Here is a 22,371-nt window from a genome sequence, read left to right as displayed (position 1 = left end):
AGGATCAAGACGTCGTGGCCGGCAGGGCTGTGCGCTGCTCGTGGGGGGTATGAAGAAGACGAACGAGGTGGGCGACTTGTTGTTATCAGTGTCTGGGTACTGCCTGCCTGCGCGAGCGGCGACGCTCGCAGCTCGCATCTCGCTCTGACGTTTGTCACGTGGCTCGCACCCTGCCATTCAAAAGACGTCACAACAAAGCCGGCCCTCCACTCTGACTCGGACTTGCGGACATCCGACTCGTCGAGCACCGACGCCGAGCACGACTCGACCAGACGACTCGAACGGCAACCATCGACCAACGAGCAGCGCTGGCCAATTGACCGCCCGCAATGCCCCGCCCTCCAGTCCGACTCGTCCTCTTCGACGTCTTCGGTAGGGCCGCCCCCGAATCCGCTCACACCAGATACGCTCGTCACCCCGCGGCTGCCAGTGCACGAGCAGTACGCCGCCGAGGCGCTGCGCCTCGGGCTTCGTGTCACCCCTGCGTCCGTCAAGGCCGGCTTTCGGCCAGGTGCGCTCCCTCCTCCCACCCCGCTGACGCCTCAGCGTTCAAGGAGATGAACGCCCAGTACCCCCTGTACGGGAAGCACGCGGCGCCCCCGCTCTCGCCGGAGCAGTGGTGGTCGGCCTTGATAAACCAGTGCATGCTGCATGCTGGGGCAGGCGCACCCGAGCTCGAGGCGAAGGGGCCCGCGCTCGCCTCGGCGCTGCTGGGCCGGTTCGAGAGCGAGGTCGGGTACCGCGCCTTCGACGACTCCCTGCCCACGCGTGAGTGGGGGCCGTGACTCCGCTGACGGCAGTGCGCGGCCTGCGCGAGCTGGGGATCAAGACGTCGGTCGTGTCCAATGCCGACCCGCGCATCCTTCTGACGCTCACCGCGCTGGGCATCGAGGACCTCCTCGCCTTCCCGCCCACGCTGAGCTGGGACGTTGAGGCGAGCAAGCCCGACCGCGAGATCTTTGCGCGCGCGTGCGCCGCCTGTGGGGAAGACATGGGCGAAGGCGTGCTCATGGTCGGCGACGAGCTCGAGGCGTGAGTCTGGGCACGGGTGGCGCTGACGAGGAGTGATTTCCGTGGTGCGACGGGCGCGGGGATCGAGGGCAGACTGATTCGCCGGTGGGGCGAGTGGTCCGAGGGCGCTATTCGCGAGGCTGAGGAAGACTTGGGCAGCGTCAATGTCGTGCATAGCCTCGAAGAGGTGCTCGCCGAGGCACGCTCGCGCCGGGCAGCTTAGAAACAAGAAGCACATCGTTAACATCTACACTATGTATTGTATCAATCGGGCGAGATTGCCCAGCAAAGAGTCCTAATAATCTACACTGCGCGGCCTAGCCTAGTCGGCGAGCCTCCTGATCGTACGCCTGTCCCTCTCGCCAACAACCTTGACAATACCCTCGTTCGTGAGCTCCTTGACCACCTCGGCAAACTCGTGGTGGTCAACGGGCACCGACGACTGGGTCTCGAGGCTCCTGATCGCCGCGTTCCACCGAAGACCAGTGCGCCCAGCGGCGTCGACGAGCGTCAGGATCTCGCGCTTGAGGTCGGCGCGGACACGACGGGCCGTCTGACCAGCACCAGTGGTGATGAGATCCAGGTCGATCTGGCCAGTGAGGGGGTCGGTAGCACTCTCACGGAGAGCAGCGCGGATGAGTCGCGTAGCCTCGACAACGTCCTCGAGGTCGACCGTCTCGGAGAAGCGCATACGGGCGTGGGCCTCGGACAGACGGATCATGCTCTCCAACTGACGGGTCGTCGCCGTGATACGCTTCTCAGCAGAGCGCGAGTCCTCGCCAACCTTGCGCATCTCAACGTAGGCCTGGACGAGGGCGTTCGACGCGAGCTCGGTAAGCACAGGGTTGACCTTGGCACGGGCATATGTGATGTAGGCAGTGAGAGTGTCAAGGGGCTGAGAGGGGTTAGGTGATGCTCAACTCTGCCCGACAGGAACACCTACCAAGATGTCATTGCCGCCAGTGTCTGGCCTGTCCTCGAGGTACAGACCAACAAGGTGGGCTGCCAGCCTGCGGTCGTTCATCTCGTCGACCTTGTCCAGCACGAGGTAGAGGAGGTCGAAACGCGAAATGAGGGTCGGCGGCAGGTCAATGTTGGCAGGAATCGGCAGCTTGGGGTTGTAACGCGAGCCGATAGGGTTGGCAGCCGCGAGGATCGAAGTACGCGCGTTCAGCGTCGTGATGATACCCGCTTTGGCAATCGACACGGTCTGCTGCTCCATGACTTCGTGGAGGACGGAACGGGTGGCGTCGGACATCTTGTCAAACTCGTCGATGCAGCACACACCGCCGTCGGACAGGACCAAGGCACCACTTTCCAGGACAAGCTGCTTTGAGTCGGGGTCGCGGGTGATGTACGCAGTGAGACCGACAGCGGACGAACCCTTGCCCGACGTGTACACGCCACGAGGGGCGATCTTGTGGACATACTGGCGAGAGTTAGGAAAGGCCTGCATCCGGTTAACTCACCTGGAGGATCTGCGACTTGGAAGTACCGGGGTCACCGACCATGAGCACGTTAATATCGCCACGGTAGCGAGGGCCACCACCACCACCACCACGCGAGATGCTCTTGTTGGTGCCACCAAACAGCTGCAGAAGAATGCCCTTCTTGACGTCGTCCATTTCGTAGATGGACGGGGCCATGGAGCGCGCGAGCGTGTCGTAGATGTCGGGGTGTCTGGAGAGCTCAAGGAGCTTCTGCTCCATCTCGGCGGCGGCAGACAGGCTGAGGTCCGGGTCGTCCTCGTCCATGCTGTCCTGCGAGCGCATGCTACCCTGGAGCACCTCGCCCTCATCGTCCTCACCACCAACACCCACACCAGGGGGCCTGCTCTTGGCGTCACGGGTGCTGGGGTCGAAGCCCATACGGCCGACATTGGTGCGCTTGACGTGAACAACATCGACGTAGGTCTTGAAGAGAGCCTTGATGCTGCGCTGGCGGGGGTTGACACGCACGGGGATCGAGCGGAAGATACCAGTCACGATGACACGGTCACCAGGCTTGACAAGGTCGACGAGCTCGTCGTACAGGCAGAGCGAGACGGTGTGCGGGGTCTGTCCGTCGGGGACAACGTCGGGAGTCTCCTGCAGACGGACAACCTGCTTGTCGATGAACTCGGAGCGGTTGTGGATGAGCATCATCGAGCCGCTCGTGTTACACTCGTCACGAGGACACCTCTCAGGCTCCCTGATCTGACCGCGGTCGATCTCCACCTGCATGGTGTGCTGGCAGACAATGCAGCGGAAGAAGGCCGTCTTCATGTCGGGAATGACGGGCGTCGCGCGGATAACCATTCCCTTGACCGAGATGAGCTTGTCCGTGTCTCCAGGGTTGAGGTCGCGCATGTTGACGGTCTTCTCGCCGGCGTACGGCCTGATCTTGAAGACGCGAGTCTCGACGCCGCGCAGCTCGTTCTCAACGGCGGCAAGCTGCAGCTCGCTGATGATGCCCTCGGCCGCCTTGGCCTCGGCAGCCGAGAGCTCCTCCTCGACGAGCTCGTACATGACATCACGGAGCACCTGGTCCATGATGGGGACGACTTCCTGGGGGAAGTTGAGGAGCTGGTAGTAGAGCTTCTTGGTGGGCGGGTAGGCGAGAAGGTTGAGCGCGTCGAGGTTGAGGACCGACTCGCCGGTCTCGCGAAGCTGGAGGAGGTAGCCCTCATAGAGGGGCTTGTCGGCATCGGCAGCACTGAGGTTGTCGTACAGGTTCATCGGGGGCGGCGCGATACCGCCAGCGTCGACAATGGCCTTGGCCTGGGCGGCGTTGTACGCCGCGCGGTACTTTGGCTTGAAGCCGCGGAGGAAGTCGCGGAACGAGTTGAGCGCCTCCTGGAGCTTGAGGGTCGTGCCCCAGATGAGCTTGACCATGCCCGTGTCGTTCTCGTCCTGGTCAAATCCCTCCTCTCCGGGGTCAGCCTGCGACATGGTGAGGCTGCTGTGGGGGAGGGCATCGCTTCCGGGCGCGTCAGAGGTCGGGAGACCGCCCGGGGAGGAGGCAGCGAGGAGGTTGGCGCGCTGGGTGGGGCGGCGCGCAAAAGACGGCGACGAGAGGGGGAAGGACGAGTGGATGTCGCCGCGGTGGGGGCGGCGCGGCGTCGAGCCACCCGAAGCGGGGAGGAAGAGGGGCGTGTCGGAGCGGATGCCGCGGAGGCCAGACGACGACGCGGCGGGGCGAGGGCGGGCAGACGACGACGGCTGGCGGGGCGACGAGGTGGGGAAGTTGAGCGGCGAGGAGGATGCGAGCACTGTGATGTCAGCTGGGGGGCCATAGAGTTCAGCTTACCATTCGGGGCGGGCTGGTTGCGCAGGGCGGCGGGGCGGGGGGTACCGCCTACCGACGACGAGGGGAAGGCGAGGGGCGACGACGAGCGCATGACATTGTTGATGCTGCCACGCGGGGTGCGGCGTGAGCCGTTTGGTGTCGACATTGTTGAATGTTGACAGAGTCGAGGTGGAGAGAGCAAAGTGGAAAGAGAGGGAGGGGGGTGCGAAAGAGGCGCGAGATGAGGACCAAAGGGAAGACGGACGGCGCGAGCGACGCGTCGGCCCTGAAATCAAACTGGGACGCGTTTCGACGTGACTGATAATGGCGAGGGGTTTTTACACGTCATTGTGTGGCGCACGGACCTCACAACATGAGCCTCCAGGGCCTGCATGCATGCACATCTCAGCCAGGAGACTGAGTGCGCGACCGACACCGCTGCCACGCACATCGCACCTCATCCCATCAAGCTGATACAACCAAAAGCAAGCCTACAAGCCTACAGCCAGCCCTAAGGCTTGAGCTGGAGCACCTGGCCACCCTTGCCAGGCATGCCTTCCTCGACCCTAGCCTCGCGCTTCTCCAGATCCATGATGATGCTGAACAATGTCTCGCCCCCAGAGTCGGGGTGGCGGCAGATGGACGCGGGCCACTTGTCCTCGTCCTGGAGGAAGATGGCCACCTCGTCGGCGGTGACGACGCCGTCGTGCCCTGCCTTGCCCTCGCGCGCGAGCTGCTCGATGCGCTGGAGGCGGTCGTACGTGTCGGCCCACGCCTGGCCGAGCTGCACGCCGGGGTGCTCCTCGACATAGTGGTTGGAGTGGACGAGGGCGTCGCCGCCGCGCAGGGCCGTGTGCTTGACCGGCACGATATCCTGCGAGCTCGCCTCGAGCCCGATGGCGACGAGCTCGTCCGAGATGAGAATGTGGCCTGCGGACGCGACGCCCACCCGCGTCAGCCGCTCGGCGACGCGCTGCGCCACGCCCGGGCCCTTTGCGCGCTCCTCGTGTGACCAGTCGAGCACTGCCCGCAGGGCGAGGTGCACGGGCAGCTTGGTGTAGCTGACGCCGAGGGCCGCGATGGCGTTGAGGCACACGCCGAGGCCGGACGACGAGAGGCCAATCTTGCCGATGATGCCGGCCTCGGTGATAATGGAGAGGGCGTGGTCGTCCCCGTGGCCGTTGGTGTGACCGTTGCCGTTGGATGTGCCGTTGGAGCTGCCGCGCTTGATAGTCAGGCTTATGAGGTTTGGGCCCTGTCCCGACCTCCAGTCCCAGTTCTGCGCGAGGAGGGCAGTGTGCGCCTCGGCGTTGTGGTACGAGAAGGCGGTGCACCCGTCCGTAGGCTGCGCCTGCCGCCCAAACGCAATCTCGGTGCGGATGTTGAGCGCGAAGATGGTGTCGAACGACAAGCCCGCGCCATCGGCCACGCCTAAAGTCAGCGCGGCAACACACAACACGCACCCTTCAGCTCGTCGATGTACTGGGGAAAGTTGGCCTGCAGGAACGGGCCCCACTTCTTGCCCTCGTCCTCGACGCTCGCCCAGTCCATCTTGGCCGTGGTCTGGAAGAAGTCGCGGTAGAAGGCGACCGAGCCGTGCACCTGCGCCTTGGCCTGCGAGCCGTGGGCGAGCCCGATCTGCGTGTGAGCGAGGCCCGGCGGCCCAACGCACCTCGTACGGCGTTCCAGTAGCTGTGACCTGAAGCATGGTGTGTGGGGGAGAAAGGTAAGAGCAGGGGCGGTTGGTCACCGGCGAGTGGTTAAGTATGACGTGCGGTTAAACCGGCCCGGCGTGCGGACTTGGCCGACGGCGCGGGGCTGACCAACTGCTGAGGCAGCCTGGCGTCCTGCGACGAATGTACGTCCTGCGCAGCGCGCTCTCGAGGGCGGGCCGGTACGCCCCCACCACATCTGCATGCACGCCGCATCGGCACTGACTCGGCGCCGAGCGGTCGCGACGCCGCGGCCGTGGGTGCGGCTGTGGCGACTCGCGAGGCGAGCTACGCGAGGTGGCGGCCACTGCCGCTGTTGCTGATTGCGCTCGTTTTACCCGTTTATCGTGTGCTTTACCCACAATCGCGGGCGGCTTGGGGTTGATAAGCACGGCCGTGGGTGCGGCACGAGGTGCGTGGCAGCTCGTCCCTGCCCGGGGGCGAGTGTGTGTGCCGGGTGGCGCGTGTGGTGTCGTCGCGTGGCTGTGTGCCGTGTGTGTGCAAGCCACGCGAGGCGCGCGGAGGACGAGAACGCCGAGCGACGGCTGAGAACCAAGAGAGCGCTGGCATCGAAGCATCACGGAGGCCAGTGCAGCTGCGTAGCTTCTCACTGATTTCCTCCTTCAACTTTCCACCAACCTCCACTCACACAATGTTCGACACGGCAGACCGCCCAGGCCTGTGCCACTACCAAGACTGCTCGAACCTCGCCCTCGTCGACGGCGGCGGGCTTGGCCCATGCTTCTGCTGCGGCTATCAAGGATGTGCCCTCCACCTCGGGTACGAGCACGACACGTGCTTCTCCATCCTGCAGGTGGGTGCAGCTTTGCACAGGCTGACGCGCAGGACAGGCTCCAGGGTCCAACCCCCGAGCGGAGGGATTGAAACAGCACGGGGGTGTACATGCGCGCGGCGCGGGTAAGTAACGCCTTCCTTCGACACCATACTAATCGACCAGGTCATCGGCGCGGTGGCGGGGGCGGCTGGACCTGTGAAAGTTGCCACCCTGGCGCTCCGCCCAGGCGTCCGCAGCCGCCTCGACCTCCCCCCCGCACCGGAGGGCCTGCGCGACGCCGACCTCCAGGCCGCCACCTGGAAGTACGGGAGCATGAACGTGCACTTCCCCGTCGTGTTCGAGGACGGCGCGGTGTGGCAGGCGCGCGTAAAGATGGAAGACTACTGGCCCAAGAGCCTGCGCCGCGCCGTGGTCGAGCGCGAGGTCGCGACGCTGCGCGCCTGCATTCCGTCATGCCGGGGCTCGTGCCGAACGCGTGGCTGCCACCCAACGTCAGCCCGAGTGCGTAGAGGAGAGAGGAGAGCGGCTGACATTAGCCCACCCCGTCTTCATGCTGGTCGAACACGTCGAAGGCATCACCTTTTACAAGGCGCTCAAGACGAAGAAGTGGGACGACCCGACCGATGTGTTCGAGAGCGTCATCCTGCCCGACCTCGCGGCGTTCTACATCAAGCTCACGTCCAAGCCCTTCACCGAGATCGGGTGCTTGGCGCTCGCCCCCGCCTCGACCGACCAAGTCACCGTCGGGCCGCTACAGGCCTCGGTGAACCCCGTGTTCTGGAGCGCCGGCGCCATGGGCCCCTTCGGCACGAACGCCACCGCGTGGCTCGCGCGCATCGACCACGTCCTCTGGCTCCTCGACCAGGGCGCAATCTACCCGCCCAACGGGGACAAGATGCACTGCTGGGGGCCCGTGGCCTCGGACCCCGTGGCGATGTACCTCGTCCATCTCGAGGCCCGGCGCTTGGTGCAGGGCTGCGCCGAGATGGCCGAGGCGGCGCCGACGTACATCTGCCACAACGACGACAACGGGGACCATTACCTCCTCGCAGAGGACGGGCGCGTGCGCGGCGTCATCGACTGGGAGATGTGAGTGGCCTCGCTTCTACCCGGGACAATCTGACACCATATCATAGGGCATACACCGCGCCCCTGGCCGAAGTGTTCGCGACAAACTACCTGTGGAAGAATGGGCCCGAGGGGCCGTCGCGCGACGAGCTGCGCCTGTGCGACCTGTTCGTGGCGGCCGGGCGGGGCGACCTCGCGGCGCAGGTGAAAAAGTGCAGGAAGTACCACTACCTCCGCGCGCTGGTCGGCGGGCCGCACCGCCTCGTGACGATCGACAGTGTGTGGCGGCTCCGGAGGTCGTTCCTCGGTGATGCGGCCGGCCCTGTGCCGCCGTCTCTGGGAGCTTGGATGGCGGACCGGATGGGGGAGCTCGGCGACGACGGGCTGCTACGGAAGATTGCGGCGCGGGTGTGGGAGGGTGAGGGCGGCGCGCAGGCTGTTGCTAGGCAGCGCGAGCGGTACATTCAGCAACACGAAGCGCACTGTCAAAAGCAGAAGGACGAAGCTGAGAAGGCGGCTGCCAAGGGGAAGGAGGGCAAGCAGGCAGAGGACACCACCTCGAGCCACGATCTGAAGGGTGCCGAGGAGAGCCACCTGTGATGCATCCCCGTGGTCAATGTCAAACGCTCAGTGAGTGCTGCAGCCTCCAAGAAGGCGGCGCTGTCCTGCTGGTAGAGGCTGCAATGTGGTGTCGACAACGGCCTTTGAACGCCACAGGATGGGCCACGCAGGAGATCGCCACGCGCCGTCGGACTTGGCCGGTCCCACCAAACCTGGCAGTGCAACGCGGAACACGACGTCGACGCCCCCAGCGAGCCATGCACAACGTCGACGCATCTCGCAGCACAATGTGCACGCTGCACGCTGCACACATTGTGCTGCATGTGCTACCACTAGGCGTCGGCCGGGGTTGGCGGCGTTGCCCGCCTTGTCTGAGCCATGACCGACCCACGGCCCGCCGTCGAATATTGAACCCAGCGGATAAGCAATGACGACGATTCGAAAAGCAACAATACCACCAAGGCGACACAAGCGCCGCGTAGTGGGCTGGTCGTGTGCATGCCAGACTAGTACCCTGCGCGGTTTATAGACGGCGGTGAGGGATGTGAGGGATGTCCCGAGGCAAGCAAGCCTCTCGGAGGGAAGTAGGTGGTGGTCGCGGCGTTGGAGGAGGTCATGGCTGATAGGCATTGAGCAGTCGTCGCGCGTCGTTGTGGGTGGGTGACCGGCATGCGGGGTGAGAGTGTTGCCGCCCCAGCCGGCCCAGTGGAGGTTGAGTGGGATTGGTCGGGAAGGACCGGATGGGTCGGAACGATGGATTCGATAACAGCGGGCGGGCGGGGCCATGCATTGTCGCCCCGCGCGCGCGCGCGTAGCCCGTAGCCGTTCGAAATCACTCTGGCGACGCGTTTGGTATCATGCATGCGAGGGTTGCGAGCAGAACTTTGCCTTTGGCGAGGTAGAGGGGGAGAGGGGCAGAGGCGACACGGCGACGGCCGAGACGACTAGAACAATGCCAGCGCCCGTCAGTCAATCGGGACTTTTGCGCTGTTTGCATCAAAGGACGCAGCGGCGAGCACAAACAACGCGGCGACGTCTGCATGATAACCATCTGGCGCCTAGTCGAGTCGAATGCATGCGTGGGGGCCCAAACCAAACCGCGAGGCAGCCCTCAAGCGCTCTTACTCGTGTCGCGCGCGAGATTGGGTATTGTCCCTTTTTGTATTCGAATTGGTTGGCCAAGCAAGTCGCGCAGCGCGTTCCGAGACGCGCGCTGTACAGAGAGAGAATACCCGGAGCGGCGGCGACAGAGCCAGCCAGGAGAGGCTACATTACCCCTAATCGCCTCTGAGTCGTCGTCTCTCTTTCCCTCGCAGCCGCCTTCCCTCCTCCTCTGCTCTTCCGCCGTCGCCCTCCCGCGTCATTCAACCCGCCGCCCAGCCAGCGTCACCCACTCGCCGCCGTCGTCGCCCTCTAGCCCTTGGCCTTTCCTCCCTCCCACTGCCCAACCCCGCCTTACCGGTCCGGACACGACTCAGCGCCGTTCCTGCCCTCCTGCCTGCTGGCCCGCCGCCGCCCCGCCGCCCCGCCGCCGCCCCACTCGCAACCCCCCACCAACTCTCCGCTAGCCGAACCAACCACGACGATATAATTCCAAGATGCCGCTCCAGTCTCATCACCACCACCCAAACCACTACGACAACGTTCCAAACGTTCACGGTCACTTTACAGCAATCAACCCCCTAGACCTGCACCCCCGCAACTACCTCCCAGACGACATTATGGGTAAGTACGGCTTGGACGCACAACAGCCAGCGCACGGGCAGCGCGCGTAACTGCGGCTCCCGACCGCTCAAGCGCCCACCCGACACCAACACCCGAGGGCTCCATCGCTCGAACCCGACGCTCACACCTCCCCCCAGCTGCGTTTACAAATTTCTGGTCTGCCGTCCCCCAGGGGTGAGCCATGCTTCGCATCTGCTAGGTGACATGCTGACTGTGCAGCCCCGCCGACCCCATCCTCGGTGAGTAGTGCTCGTTCGAGCTGCCCCCGCGGCTGCTGCCGGGTTGAAGCGTGGCGTCGTGCGCAGAGCCCACACGCGGGCGTTAGCCGCCGGGCCACCCCGAGTCGGCCGCACGCGCCTTGCGCTCTAGCCCGGGGGTCGCGCGACTAATGCATTTGCCACCACAACATTGTGCTGACTCGACAGGTGTCACCGACGCTTTCAAGCGCGACCCGTCCAAGCACAAGATCAACGTCGGTGTTGGTGAGTGTTGATGGACAGACAGTGGGCGCTCGGCAGCGGACGCGCTCGGGAAGCCGACGGCGACCCGTGTCGTCTGTTGCCGGCGGCTGTCGAGCGGTGGCACCCTTAGTACTCGCACTGACCACACACAGGTGCCTACGTGAGTTCGGCGGAGGCCGCGGCGGTGGCATCGATGACGGCAACTGACTATGCAGCGTGACGAGGATGGCAAGCCCTGGGTCCTCGACTCTGTCCGCAAGGCCGAGGACATCCTCCACGAGCAGCGCTCGGACAAGGAGTACCTCCCCATCACTGTGAGTCGAGTGCAGTGCAGTGACGCATTGCGAGTCATCGACGCCGCAGTGACGCACCGAGTCGGCATTCGCACGCCCGCTAACACACACAGGGCCTTGCCAACTTCCTCACCCTCGCTGCCAAGCTCGCGTACGGCGCCGACTCGAAGCCCCTCGCTGAGAACCGCGTGAGTGGCTACTGCGGCCGAGTGTGCGTGACTAACCCTGCCAGATCGCTGTTGTCCAGTCCATTTCGGGCACTGGCGCCCTCCGCATCGGAATGGAGTTTGTGGCCTCGTTCTACAAGGGCCCCCACACCATCTTCCTCCCCGACCCCACTTGGGGTGCCCACCCCGCCATCGCCGAGAAGGCCGGCCTCGCCGTCAAGCGTTACCGCTACTTTGACCGCAAGAACATTGGCCTCGACTTCATCGGCATGAAGGAGGACCTCCAGAACGCCGACGAGGGCTCGGTTGTGAGTGCGACGTGCCGGCGTGCGTTTCCCGGTGTCATGCTCACACCCCCAGATCCTTCTCCACGCCTGCGCCCAGAACCCTACCGGTGTCGACCCTACCAAGGAGCAGTGGAAGGAGCTCTCGGACCTGATCAAGGCCAAGAAGCACCTCGCCTTCTTCGACATGGTGAGTGCTCACGCCCGCGCGTCCGCTAACGTCCCAGGCCTACCAGGGCTTTGCCTCGGGTGACGTCGACCGCGACGCCTTTGCCCTCCGCTACTTTGTCGAGCAGGGCCACCAGATCATGCTCTGCCAGTCGTTTGCCAAGAACCTTGGTCTGTACGGCGAGCGTGCGGGAACCTTCTCGATGGTGACTTCGTCGGTCGAGGAGAAGGAGCGTGTGCTGTCGCAGCTCAAGCGCGTCATCCGCCCTCTCTACTCGTCGCCCCCTCTCCACCCCGCGCAGCTTGTCGCGACCATCCTTGGCAGCCCCGAGCTCTACACCGAGTGGCTCGGCGAGGTCAAGAAGATGGCCGACCGGATTATCGCCATGCGCTCGACGCTGTACGACAAGCTCGTTGCGCTCGAGACGCCCGGCAACTGGGACCACATCAAGTCGCAGATTGGCATGTTCTCGTTCACTGGTCGTGAGTGCGGAGTGTGCCCTGTTTAGTTCCAGCCCTGACACACACAGTCACGCCCGAGCAGGTCGACGCATTGGCCAAGTCGGCCCACATCTACATGACCAAGGACGGCCGTATCTCGATGGCCGGGTTGAATGAGCACAACATTGACTACTTTGCCAACTCGGTGTCGAAGGCTGTCAAGGGTGACCTTGTGCCGTCGGCGCACATGTAATGGGGGGTTGTTGCCACGATCTTAGCAGTAAAACATTGTAGAGTTCATGCTGGGTTATGCATGGTGTAGGACACTGAGGTGGGCCTGACGCCGAGCCTGACGCGCAGCGTCAGGCGAGGGCGTCGGGGGAGCGGGTCATGGCCGCGGGAGGCCGCGGGAGGTGGGCTGTGCCCGACGGCCCATGTTGACCCGCGTGAGCTCGGGGTGGGTCACAGGTGTGGCTGCACGCGCCGGTCTCGCCCATGGGGCCACGCCGCGCAAGGCCTCGCAGTCTCGGCCCGGGAGCACACCCGGGGGCGCGTTGCAGTCGCACACCAACGGGGAGCGGGCAGCGGGTCGAGCGTTCGGCTCAGCGCGATCCGAGTGTGTCGTCGCCTCCCCCGACAAGAGATCCCCTCGGGCCGGCCACCCCGAGATTACTCGGCCCGAGCCCCCGCAATCGCCCAAGATATGATCCCCTCCCCGCGCTCTTCCCCACCTCCCCCCCCCACACACAATGCCCGCACCCACCCCCCTCCCCCCGCTAAGCTACGACAGCCCGGCCAGTCTCTGGGTCGAGGCGCTCCCGCTCGGCAACGGGTCCCTCGGGGCCATGGTGCACAGCGAGCCGTGGGACGAGCGCGTGTGCCTCAACGAGTCGACACTGTGGTCCGGCTCGCCTTTGAACGAGCGGCGCGCCGACATCCCCCCCGAGGTCGCGCAGGCCTCCATCGCGGAGGCGCGCGCCGCCGTCCTCGAGGGCCGGTACAGTGACGCGACGCGCGCGGTCGAGAGGGTGCAGGGGACGTACTCGCAGGCCTTTGTGCCCCTCGGCACGCTCCGCCTCACGGTTCGGCTCGCTGGGAGGGGGGAGAAGCCCGAGGTGAAGGCGTACACCCGCGCACTTGACCTCGAGGCCGGGGCCGTGCTCTCGAGCTATGAGGTGGAGGGCGCGCGGGTTTCCTGGACCACGGTGGCCAGTCATCCCGACAACATCCTCCTCCTCCGCCTGGAGGCCGAGACCCCGCTCGACGTCGACGCGGCCTTCGAGAGCCCGCTGAAGAGCGTGGAGGTGCCAGCGGCAGAGGGCCGGCTCGTGGCCGGGCTGCGCGCGCCGAGCGACTGTCCGCCGCCGCATGAGCCGACGCAGTCCGTCGTGTGGTCCGACGCGCCGGGCGAGGCGATGCGCGCGGCGGCCGTGCTCGGGATGGCGCATGACGGCGTGGCCGCGGGGCCGGGCTCCGCGCGGGGTGTGAAGAAGCTCACGCTAGCGCTCGCCGCGCAGACGACGTTCGTCGACGCGCACACCGCCCCTGGGTCCGACGTGCGCCCTGCCGCTGCCGCCGCTTTGGCGCGGGTCGACGCCGCGCTCGCCGATATCGAGGGCGTGGTGCGCCGCCACGAGGCCGACTACTCGCGCCTGTACGCACGCTCGGCGCTCGTCCTCCCCACAGCGCCGCTCCACGCCGCGCTGTACAACTACGGCCGGTACCTCCTCATCGCTGGCTCGCGCTCCGGGGCCGCGATGAACCTCCAGGGCCTGTGGAACCGGGCCGCGCGGCCCGTCTGGTCGAGCAACTACACGATCAACATCAACGCGCAGATGAACTACTGGGCGGCTGAGGCCGTCGGGCTGGGCGAGCTCGCCGAGCCGCTCTTCGGCCTGATCGAGGGGCTGGCGGTGAAGGGGAGGGAGACGGCTTCGAGGATGTACGGCACCCGCGGGTGGGTGGCGCACCACAACACCGACGTCTGGGCCTACTCGTCGCCCGTGGGCATGGGCCACTCGAGCTGCCAGTGGGCGTGGTGGCCGATGGCTGGGCCGTGGCTCTGCCTCGCCCTGGTTGAGCGCGTGCGCTTCGGCGACGTGGCCTTTGCCGCGCGCGCCTGGGGCCCGGTACGCGACGCCATGGCGTTCGTCCTCGACTGGGTGTTTGAGCACGACGGTGTGCTCACCACGGCGCCGAGCACGTCGCCCGAGAACACGTTTACCGTGGGCTCAGATCCCACGCGGCACGCCGTGACGCGCAGCGCGACGATGGACATCAGCCTGGCCACTGAGCTCGGACACGCGCTGCTCGAGATCGCCGCCGCAGCGGGGGTTACCGACCCGATCGTGGAGGAGACCCGCGCTTTCGTCGCGCGCCTCCCCCGCGTCGCGCCGGGCGCCGACGGCCTCCTCCCCGAATGGGCCGAGAACCACGCCCAGGCCGAAGCGCCGCACCGGCACATGTCGCACCTCGTCGGCGTGTACCCCGGCAATACACTGCGCGACGCCGACCAGCTCGCGGCGGCGGGGCGGGGGCTAGACGAGAGGGAGGACGAGCTCGCGACGGGCTGGGCGCTCGCGTGGAAAGTGGCGCTGCGCGCGCGCCTTCGCGACGTTCCCGCGATCGACACCACGCTGAGGCTTATCACGCGCCCCGCGTCGATGCCGACACAAGACGAGGACGAGGACGAGGGGCACGCGTTCACCACGCGCGGCGGGCTCTACCCCAACCTCTTTTCAACGCACCCGCCCTTCCAGGTCGACGGGAACCTCGGCTACGTGGCCGGCGTGGCTGAGTGCCTGCTCCAGAGCCAGTGGGGGGTCGTGAGCCTGCTCCCGGCGCTGCCGAGCGCGTGGGGGAGTGGGAGGGTCACGGGGCTGCTCGCGAGGCCAGGGGTCCGCGTCGATATGGAGTGGGAGGGGAGGAGGCTGGTCAAGGCCAGCCTTGAGGCGGTCGCGGAGGGCGCGCGGGGCCGGCACGTGGTCGAGCTGGGCGGCTTGCGGCGCGAGGTCGAGCTCGGCAAGGGCGTGGTCGTGCTCCGCGCCGAGGACTTTGAGTAGCTAGTAGCGTTCAGTATGCATCGGGCTAGTTCGTATCAAGCCTCGCCCAGAAGATTGCTGCCAGTGTCAAGCGCGAGCAGCCTCGCCCAGGACCACGTCCACCGCTGTGGCTTCTATCCAGGCCCGTATCCACTGTCCACTGCGGAGGACACGGCTAAGATCGAGGTTCACTTACCACAGCGAAAACAAAAAACATACACGTCGCCCCATCCCCGTCGCCCCCCCGCCCCCGCCGTTTCATCAAGACCCCGCGCCGCGGCATTACCCCATTCGTCTCTCGCTATCTCCGCCGCGGGAGCGATAAGCAGCATGCATGTTCCGAAGGAAGCGGTTGTTGCGTGCACTGTGGCGGGGGGGCAGAGCAACATCGCGGGCAACGGCGCTGCCTTTGGTGAATGCAGAGCCTGTGGCCGCTTGGTGAATGCAGAGCCGGCGCCGCCACTGACGCGCCAAACCCCGTTGCCAGGAGTACTTGCCCGCCCAAAGGTCACCTGGTACGCCCGCCCTGGTCGCAATGGTATGCAGCAAGAACAAGACGTCACGTTCACACGGCGGGCATGAGAGCGCCCCGTGTCAACAGACTCGGGTCGGGCCGGGGATTGATTTCTGGGCGTGCCTCGTGATGTGGTGAGAGATCCGTGGGAGCCGTCGCGTGTCGCTGTGGCGGATGGACGCCTCGTGGCGATCTGGTGCTCTTTCTCCATCCGAGAAGAGGACGCAGAGGGTGTGGGTGGCACAGACTTGACTCTCGAACAATCGTGGAGCAGCGGATGCGGGTCATGACGGCCGTGTCTGGCGCCGGGCGCATGTCCGAGCCCGACTTACGGCGTACGTGGAACACCTGCGAGTTGGGTGCGCGTGCTTGTCGAGCAACTGCATCGGGAGGAGCGAGCGGCGCTGGCGGTGGTCGAGCGGCGAGGGCACGCCGCCCTGCAGAGTGTGGCGCAACTGAGCGGAGCGCGTCGAGCAACGCCTGCCCGGCCTCTTGGCTCTTCTCGTTGAAGATACACGAGCCGAGAGTGCCACATTGTGCAAGCAACCCGCTCCGCCGCCACACGTATCATCAACGGGAATGCCCACCAGTCTCGAGGTCAGTCACCCCCGCCACAGGCACAAATAAGTGGCCCAGCCGCGGCTGCAGCGCAACAGCCGCCCCCAGTTCTGGATCGGATCATGCGTAGATAGCGCGGCGGGTGAGACAGTCCTGTGTCGGCGGCGGCTTCAGGGTGAGCGAGCTCGCCGCTGCGAGTGATCGCTCCAGCTTGGGGCGGTCAGTGTGAGGGCTGTGAATGGTAGGCGAGGGCACGTGTGTTTGAGGGTGTACACCTCCGCGCTCGCGGCGTCGTCGACCCTCTGTTTGAGCGCCGCTGTCCGGTCGAGGGACGAGTACGCCGAGTACGACTGCCGAGCAATTGGGGGAAGGCGACGCGAGGCGACGCGACATGGCCGCGACGTGGGGCGAAGTACAGGCAGTCGCCGCGCAAGACCGTCTTTTGTGAGCACGAAACGGGCACGAAACCGCCAACAGAGCGACCAAAACCGCCATGCCGCCAACTTGGTGCCGAGCTCTGCATAACCGGGTCCGCCACAACACACCACCGCCTAACCTCCGGAGTCAGTGGGCACTATGCAGCTCGCCGCACTCCTAGCGCCTCGGTGCGCTTTTAGCAGCACCTTGGCAGGCCAAGTAGGCCAAGTAGGCTGGCTACGCTGGAATCGTGATCTGCAGAAAACAGAGCTATTTACATACCCGGCGCCACGCACCCGCCACGAGGCTGACCAGCCGTCGCGACGAGCCACTCGGTAGACAATCACTCGGTAGACAATCACTCGGTAGAAAGCAGCCACAGAAAAAGAGTAAACAAAGACCACAAAGAGTAAACAACGAAGCAATCAGCAACCAGCAGCCGAAACAAGGCCAGCCTCGGCCGCCACAAAAGAGCCACAACAAGCGAAACCTTCTTCCCCTTCCACTTGCCCGCCCAGGGCTCGGCAGCGAGCCGTGTGAGGCACTAGGCTGCAGCGCAGGGTCCGCTGGCCGTCGGTCTGTGTGGTGGTGTTGCTCGACCACCGCTGCCAAACAGCGGCCGTGCACGCCTGCGCCACTCTCTCGATAAGCCAGCACGCGCCGCGCCGCGCCACACACCCTCCCGTTTGCCGGCACTCCACCGGCCCGCCGTTTCAACACGACCACTTGGCGGGCTTGATCACCTGCCTGCTCTTGGTCGCTCCATCTACCAAACTGCCCAGACAGTCACCCATCACATGCCGTTACCAGCTAGTTCCGGTCGTACAGGAATGATGACATCGGCAGGCGCGCGCCGCAGGTGTGCGTGCCGAAATGCCACTAGCGGTTAGTTGGGCCGCGGTGGGCAGCTGGTTAATTTCACATTGGGTCAGCAGACCGCCTGTTGGAGCTGGCTGTGATCGTGGTCCTACGGGGCGAGTGAAACGGTGACGACGGTGGCACACTGATGATGCGGTGGACGGTGGACTGGCGTTGCTTTCGTTGGCGGTGTCGAGGTCGGTGCTGGCTTGGTGTTGACGCCCCCGCCGTCGTCGTCGCGGTCGCTGCCAGCCCAGTGCAGCCAGTCCCAGAGCACTGGCCTGCGCATTCGTAATGTGGCGGCGCTGCGCTGAACAACTTGTGTTGGAAAACGGGCGGCATCGATCTAACTTTCAGCCCGTTCGAGATCGAGCCGCACCCACGTTCCCTGTCGTTTCCGCGCTAGAGTGCACAGCCACTGCCACTGAGAAGAGATCGTTGAGAACACAAGTCAGTGTCGTCGCCGTCGCCGTCGCCGTCGCCGCCACCATTGCCGTGTGTGATCGCCTTCAATGCCGCGGTCATCACAATTATGCGTGCATTCGAATTGTCCATATGTCATGGCAAGTAACTAAATAGGGGTGGAAAACGACTGGGTGATGAAGAGTCCGTTGTGAACAGGAAACGGTTTACTACTAATGCGGAGTCGCTTAGAAGAGGGCAGCGCCGAGGAAGGCACCGGCGACGGCGACGACGGCAGTCGAAGCGAGGCCGACGTAGCCGGCGACGGGGGCGGCACCCGAGCCGTTGGCCTCGGCCTTGGTGGCGTTCGAGCCAGCAGCGCCCGACGAGGCAGCGGCCGAGGGGACGGCGTACGAGACGGCACCGCCGGCACCGCCACCCGAGCCACCGCCACCCGAGCCACCACCACCCGAGCCACCACCACCCGAGCCACCACCGCCCGAGCCACCGCCGCCCGAGCCACCGCCACCGGTGCCGGTCGAGGGCTTGGCCGAGGGCTTGGCCGAGGGGGCGGCCGACGAGGCGGCGGGGCCCGACGAGCCAGCAGGGGGGGCCGACGAGGCGGGGGCCGACGAGCCAGCAGGGGGCGCCGACGAGCCAGCAGGGGGGGCCGACGAGGCGGGGGCCGACGAGCCAGCAGGGGGCGCCGACGAGCCAGCAGGGGGGGCCGACGAGGCGGGGGCCGACGACTCAGCGGGGGGAGCCGACGAGGCGGGGGGAGCGGTGTCGACGAAGCCGTCCGTGCAGATACGGCCCTGGAGGGCGATGGCCTGAGCGGGAGCGTCACCGCCGAGGGCACTGGTGGTGGTTAGCGACAAGAGTCTTTAGGGGAAGTGCGGCTGGCTACTCACATGATACAGGGGGTGGCGGCGTTGGTGAACTCGGTCTTCTTGTCAACGCAGATGCACTGGACGTCGAAGGGCGACGAGCAGCCGGCGGCGGTGGCGGCCTGGAGCGAACAGTTCTGGATTCCGGGAGGGACCGTGGCGGGGCTGGAGTATGGTTAGCACGGGTGCATGGTGGGTTGTGGGAAAGCGGGTGCGTATGGAAGGAAGGCCGAGTAAGCCGGCGTCGGAAGGGTGTCGTCATGGCATGGACAATGTGTGGCACCGGACCTGACTGGCGGTGGCCGCTGGCTTGGCTTGGCCGTCCTTGCGAGACATGGCGGTTTGGTCCCGCCAAGCAGGCTTGGTAGCATGGCTGCCCAAGTTGCCGGTGCTGCTACGGTGGTGGGGATGGGATTGGGATGGGGAGGGGAGGGGAGGACTATACTCACTCGACCTTCTGGGCGACGACCGAGGCGGCGAGAACGGCGAAGAGAACGGCGACCTTCATTGTGTCTAAGTGGGTAGGAGAGGGATGGACGGGAGAAAGAAGAGACGATGAGAGAAGACAAGTGGGAGGGAGTGGGAGTGGGTTCTTTATACCTTGTCGGGGGAGGGAGGACCGGTTGTTGGCATGGGATGGGATGGGTCACTTGACGCTAGCAACAGGTGCAAGGGCAGCGAGCAAGACGGAGGACGAGTGGCATCGACGTCAAGACTACCGGATCAGGTCCAATAGCTAGTATCCGGCGGCAGCCAACGGCAGGTGAGACCTTGGGCGTCAAGCCTTGCGCCTTGAGCCGCCGCCTGCAGCCTCCTCGTCCGCCTCGCTCGCCCCGCCTCACTCGAGTCATTCGGCCCGCCTTGCAGGCCGCACCTAGTTAGACCAGAGTTGGATCGCAAACAAAGGTGAAATGACGATTGTGGGTGGGGAGGGAGGTGGGGTGCCCGTCTCTGGTGCCGTGCCGTTCGGCTACCCCGCGTGCAATTGTCCCTGATTTTCTGGCTGCTCGGGCAGGGGCGATATCTAAAAGGCCAATAGTCAGGGCACCAGGCAGGCAGCAACTCTGAGAGACGCATGCAACCCACACGCACACAGGGTGGCAGCAGCTCGATTTCTCATGCTGCCGGCTGGGTGGTTGCCCGCGCCGCCTGTCCTCAAAGTACTCGTACAAACCTTGCGCCATGCGCCACTTCACCCAACACTGGCCCATGCGGTCAACACTGACTGCGCGCGGCTCAATCGTTATGCTTGCGGCTGCGTCGGGCTGCGGCCCCGGCAAGCAAGGCGACTTGAAGATCGCCGGAGCGTGCGGGGCCAGCAATGGCGACAGTAACGGCGACATCACCACTGCTGCTAGCTCCAAGCTGACGCACCGATGTTGTCTGCCTTGCCTTCACATGTCACTGGCGCAACGGAAGCTGCACAGCAAAGGGGAGCTCTGGCATCTCGGCTCGTCGTCATGGTATCCACACTCCCTCGTGCTCTTGTTGTGCCCGCCTGCTGTCAATGTGACTCGCAACTCCCTCTGCTCTTTCAGGTTCGCCGCTCGGTGGCTGTGTTTACATTGATTACGCTTTGATTGGCGGCTATACTCTGCAGGCCGTGAGAGGAGAGGGGGCTTCCGGCTGCAGCGGGCTGCAGCCGGACGCCCACAAAGTGTCCCGAGGGTGGTGCAGGTGGTGTGGATGGTTTGACTAGCGTTGTTGGGAGCATTGTGGATGGTCGGGCAACTCGCAGCTCTGGTGCCTCGCGAGCAATGATGGGACCTTTTTTTTCGTACGACGCCACATTATCAGCCAGGCAAGGTGTGGGGACAACGAGCAGGCCAGGGAACCCAAGTGCCACCCTGAATGACAAACGATAATCTGGGTCGCACGCGGAGACGGCACCAGGGCAGAATGCCTCACGAGGTGGGGGTCCCCAGGGCGGGTACCGTGGCCCCAGACTTGGGCTCAAAATACGAGGCAAAATATGAGGCGGAGGAGGCGGCGGCAGGCGGGCAGTCGAGTTGAGCCTCGACCAGCCGGCGCAGCAGAGCGGCGGCGGCGGCGGCTCAGCACCGTGACAGGTCACTTGGCGCATCACCTCATGTTCCGCATTTAGGCTACGTCGCTTGTCCCGCATCGGTTTCCTCGGCTCTGCTGCGAGTAGACTTTGTGCCCGCAGTCGGTGGCTCAGTGGGTCGCTGGGCGTCCGCGAACGCATTCCACTTCGGCATGCTTGGAGCAGCCGTCCGTTGCCAGGTTTCAGCACAGCTGGGTGGGGATCTCTGACGACAGCAGGCACCACCTGTTCTCCGTCGTGTGCTCTTGAAAGCAGCCTGTGGGCCAGGGCAGGGACGGTAGTGGCTGTTGGCTCAGTCACAGGAGTTTCATCCCACAGACTGCACGACCGACACCAGTGTGGCTCCAACGGCGCTGGGAATCAGAATCCAATCCGACCACGATCTGGGTTGTGCCCTGCGGCGGCCATGTCGAGTTGCCCGAGTTGCCCGAGTGCACATGTGGGCTATCTGCAGGAGCATGGAGCAGGCCGATGCATGACTGACTGCCCACCCTCGCCGCCCCCCCCCCCCCGCGCAGCAGCGGCCCGCCCCCCCCCCCCGCGCAGCAGCGGCCCGCCCCCCCTCTGCTTTAAGTAAACAAACAAACAAACACATAAACAATGCATTTGTCTAGTCGCGGTACAAACAACAGGAGAAGCAGGCTGCCTGTTCCAATTCGGGAGTCTGGTGTTCGGGAGTTGATCGGTAGACAACAACTAGCAGCAGGTCAAGGCAAGGTCCCAGGTCCAGCACCCAACTTGCACAGTGTGCATAACCCTGCCCTTGTGGTTGCCCCGAGTTTGCTGGTTACTGCTTCAGGCAATGGATTACTACTCCTCCTCATCCCATGCGCCGCGGGGGGCAAGGGCCAAACCTACCCAGAATCACTAAAGGTATGGATACGTAGGTACGTACCTGGCTCGATCTCCTCATGTCAATCTAGCCCACCTCGTTTCCGACAGTGGTGCCCGTCCCGCCCACGGCAGCTGCTGCGGGCGGTCCGTCGTCAGCGGCGGCGGGCGGTCGTCAACGAGCGGCGGCGGCGGGCGGGCGGGCAGCTCGAGCTCCAAATCCTAAACCACTGCTGCGTGCGTGTGTGTGTGCGACTTGGTCACCAATAGTGACATGCAGATCCCGATTACACGGCTGTTGCGGGGTGGGTGGGCCCTTGCCCACGCTAAACTCTCCGCGTGAATGCCACCGCACCTGCACCTGGACGGACACTTGTGTCACTGTGCAACGGCCATGCACGCGCCATGACGTCTGCTCCGTGGCGCAGCTCCGCACTTCGCATGGCGCATGGCGCATGGCACTGACTCGACTCGCCTCCACACAAGCGAGGCAGGTCGGCGTCGGGCGTATCGGGCGCGGCGGTGGCGCCGTGGCGGGGGGCCACACGCGGGTCCATCCGCAAATGTGGCATCTAGTTGCCGGTCGGCCCGCTCTGGGTGGCGGGCGAGTGGACTGTGCGGCAGACATCGCCGCACTGGCGCCGACCACCCCCGTTTCTCTGCTCCCTACCATAGCTGAAACACTGCTCGGCGCTGACGTCAACCCACAAGCGAGGTTTGCATGGCCGAGTAGAGTGGCAGTGGCACTGAATCACCGTGGCGGCGGTGCTGGCGGCGGCGGCGGCGTGATGGCCGACGGCTGGCTGGCCACAAACACCCACGCCCACGACGTCCTGTTCCTCTC

The 22,371-nt window shown here is 65.1% G+C and overlaps 7 protein-coding genes across 7 annotated transcripts; 4 read left to right on the top strand and 3 right to left on the bottom strand.

The window, feature by feature from the left end:
• Nucleotides 1–329: 329 nt before the first annotated feature.
• Nucleotides 330–1,036, top strand: Q8F55_005481 (uncharacterized protein; the record flags this gene model as incomplete). The annotated part of the gene is made up of 4 exons (XM_069353970.1): nucleotides 330–372; nucleotides 404–511; nucleotides 547–768; nucleotides 801–1,036. The coding sequence occupies 4 exons, from the start codon at nucleotides 330–332 to the stop codon at nucleotides 1,034–1,036; spliced, it is 609 nt and encodes a 202-aa protein (XP_069208612.1).
• Nucleotides 1,037–1,333: 297 nt separating this feature from the next.
• Nucleotides 1,334–4,444, bottom strand: CDC54 (MCM DNA helicase complex subunit; the record flags this gene model as incomplete). Its single annotated transcript, XM_069353969.1, has 4 exons — nucleotides 1,334–1,906; nucleotides 1,955–2,440; nucleotides 2,481–4,261; nucleotides 4,300–4,444. The coding sequence occupies 4 exons, from the start codon at nucleotides 4,442–4,444 to the stop codon at nucleotides 1,334–1,336; spliced, it is 2,985 nt and encodes a 994-aa protein (XP_069208611.1).
• Nucleotides 4,445–4,789: 345 nt separating this feature from the next.
• On the bottom strand, nucleotides 4,790–5,986 carry Q8F55_005479 (uncharacterized protein; the record flags this gene model as incomplete). The annotated part of the gene is made up of 3 exons (XM_069353968.1): nucleotides 4,790–5,709; nucleotides 5,742–5,916; nucleotides 5,951–5,986. The coding sequence occupies 3 exons, from the start codon at nucleotides 5,984–5,986 to the stop codon at nucleotides 4,790–4,792; spliced, it is 1,131 nt and encodes a 376-aa protein (XP_069208610.1).
• Nucleotides 5,987–6,642: 656 nt separating this feature from the next.
• Q8F55_005478 (uncharacterized protein) lies at nucleotides 6,643–8,454 on the top strand (the record flags this gene model as incomplete). The annotated part of the gene is made up of 4 exons (XM_069353967.1): nucleotides 6,643–6,804; nucleotides 6,949–7,261; nucleotides 7,323–7,875; nucleotides 7,923–8,454. 4 exons carry the CDS (start codon nucleotides 6,643–6,645, stop codon nucleotides 8,452–8,454), a joined length of 1,560 nt encoding a protein of 519 aa, XP_069208609.1.
• A 1,559-nt stretch (nucleotides 8,455–10,013) lies between these two features.
• Nucleotides 10,014–12,207, top strand: AAT1_3 (aspartate transaminase aat1; the record flags this gene model as incomplete). Its single annotated transcript, XM_069353966.1, has 11 exons — nucleotides 10,014–10,140; nucleotides 10,278–10,314; nucleotides 10,360–10,379; nucleotides 10,566–10,622; nucleotides 10,754–10,761; nucleotides 10,817–10,915; nucleotides 11,008–11,082; nucleotides 11,127–11,369; nucleotides 11,422–11,535; nucleotides 11,573–11,996; nucleotides 12,044–12,207. The coding sequence occupies 11 exons, from the start codon at nucleotides 10,014–10,016 to the stop codon at nucleotides 12,205–12,207; spliced, it is 1,368 nt and encodes a 455-aa protein (XP_069208608.1).
• Nucleotides 12,208–12,703: 496 nt separating this feature from the next.
• On the top strand, nucleotides 12,704–15,016 carry Q8F55_005476 (uncharacterized protein; the record flags this gene model as incomplete). Its single annotated transcript, XM_069353965.1, has 1 exon — nucleotides 12,704–15,016. The coding sequence occupies one exon, from the start codon at nucleotides 12,704–12,706 to the stop codon at nucleotides 15,014–15,016; it is 2,313 nt and encodes a 770-aa protein (XP_069208607.1).
• Nucleotides 15,017–17,992: 2,976 nt separating this feature from the next.
• Q8F55_005475 (uncharacterized protein) lies at nucleotides 17,993–19,139 on the bottom strand (the record flags this gene model as incomplete). Its single annotated transcript, XM_069353964.1, has 3 exons — nucleotides 17,993–18,602; nucleotides 18,656–18,796; nucleotides 19,081–19,139. 3 exons carry the CDS (start codon nucleotides 19,137–19,139, stop codon nucleotides 17,993–17,995), a joined length of 810 nt encoding a protein of 269 aa, XP_069208606.1.
• Nucleotides 19,140–22,371: the final 3,232 nt, after the last annotated feature.

Source organism: Vanrija albida (genome assembly GCF_041260175.1).
Source record: "Vanrija albida strain AlHP1 chromosome Unknown contig_4, whole genome shotgun sequence".
Taxonomy (NCBI): domain Eukaryota; kingdom Fungi; phylum Basidiomycota; class Tremellomycetes; order Trichosporonales; family Trichosporonaceae; genus Vanrija; species Vanrija albida.
This window is presented reverse-complemented; position numbering and strand designations above follow the sequence as displayed.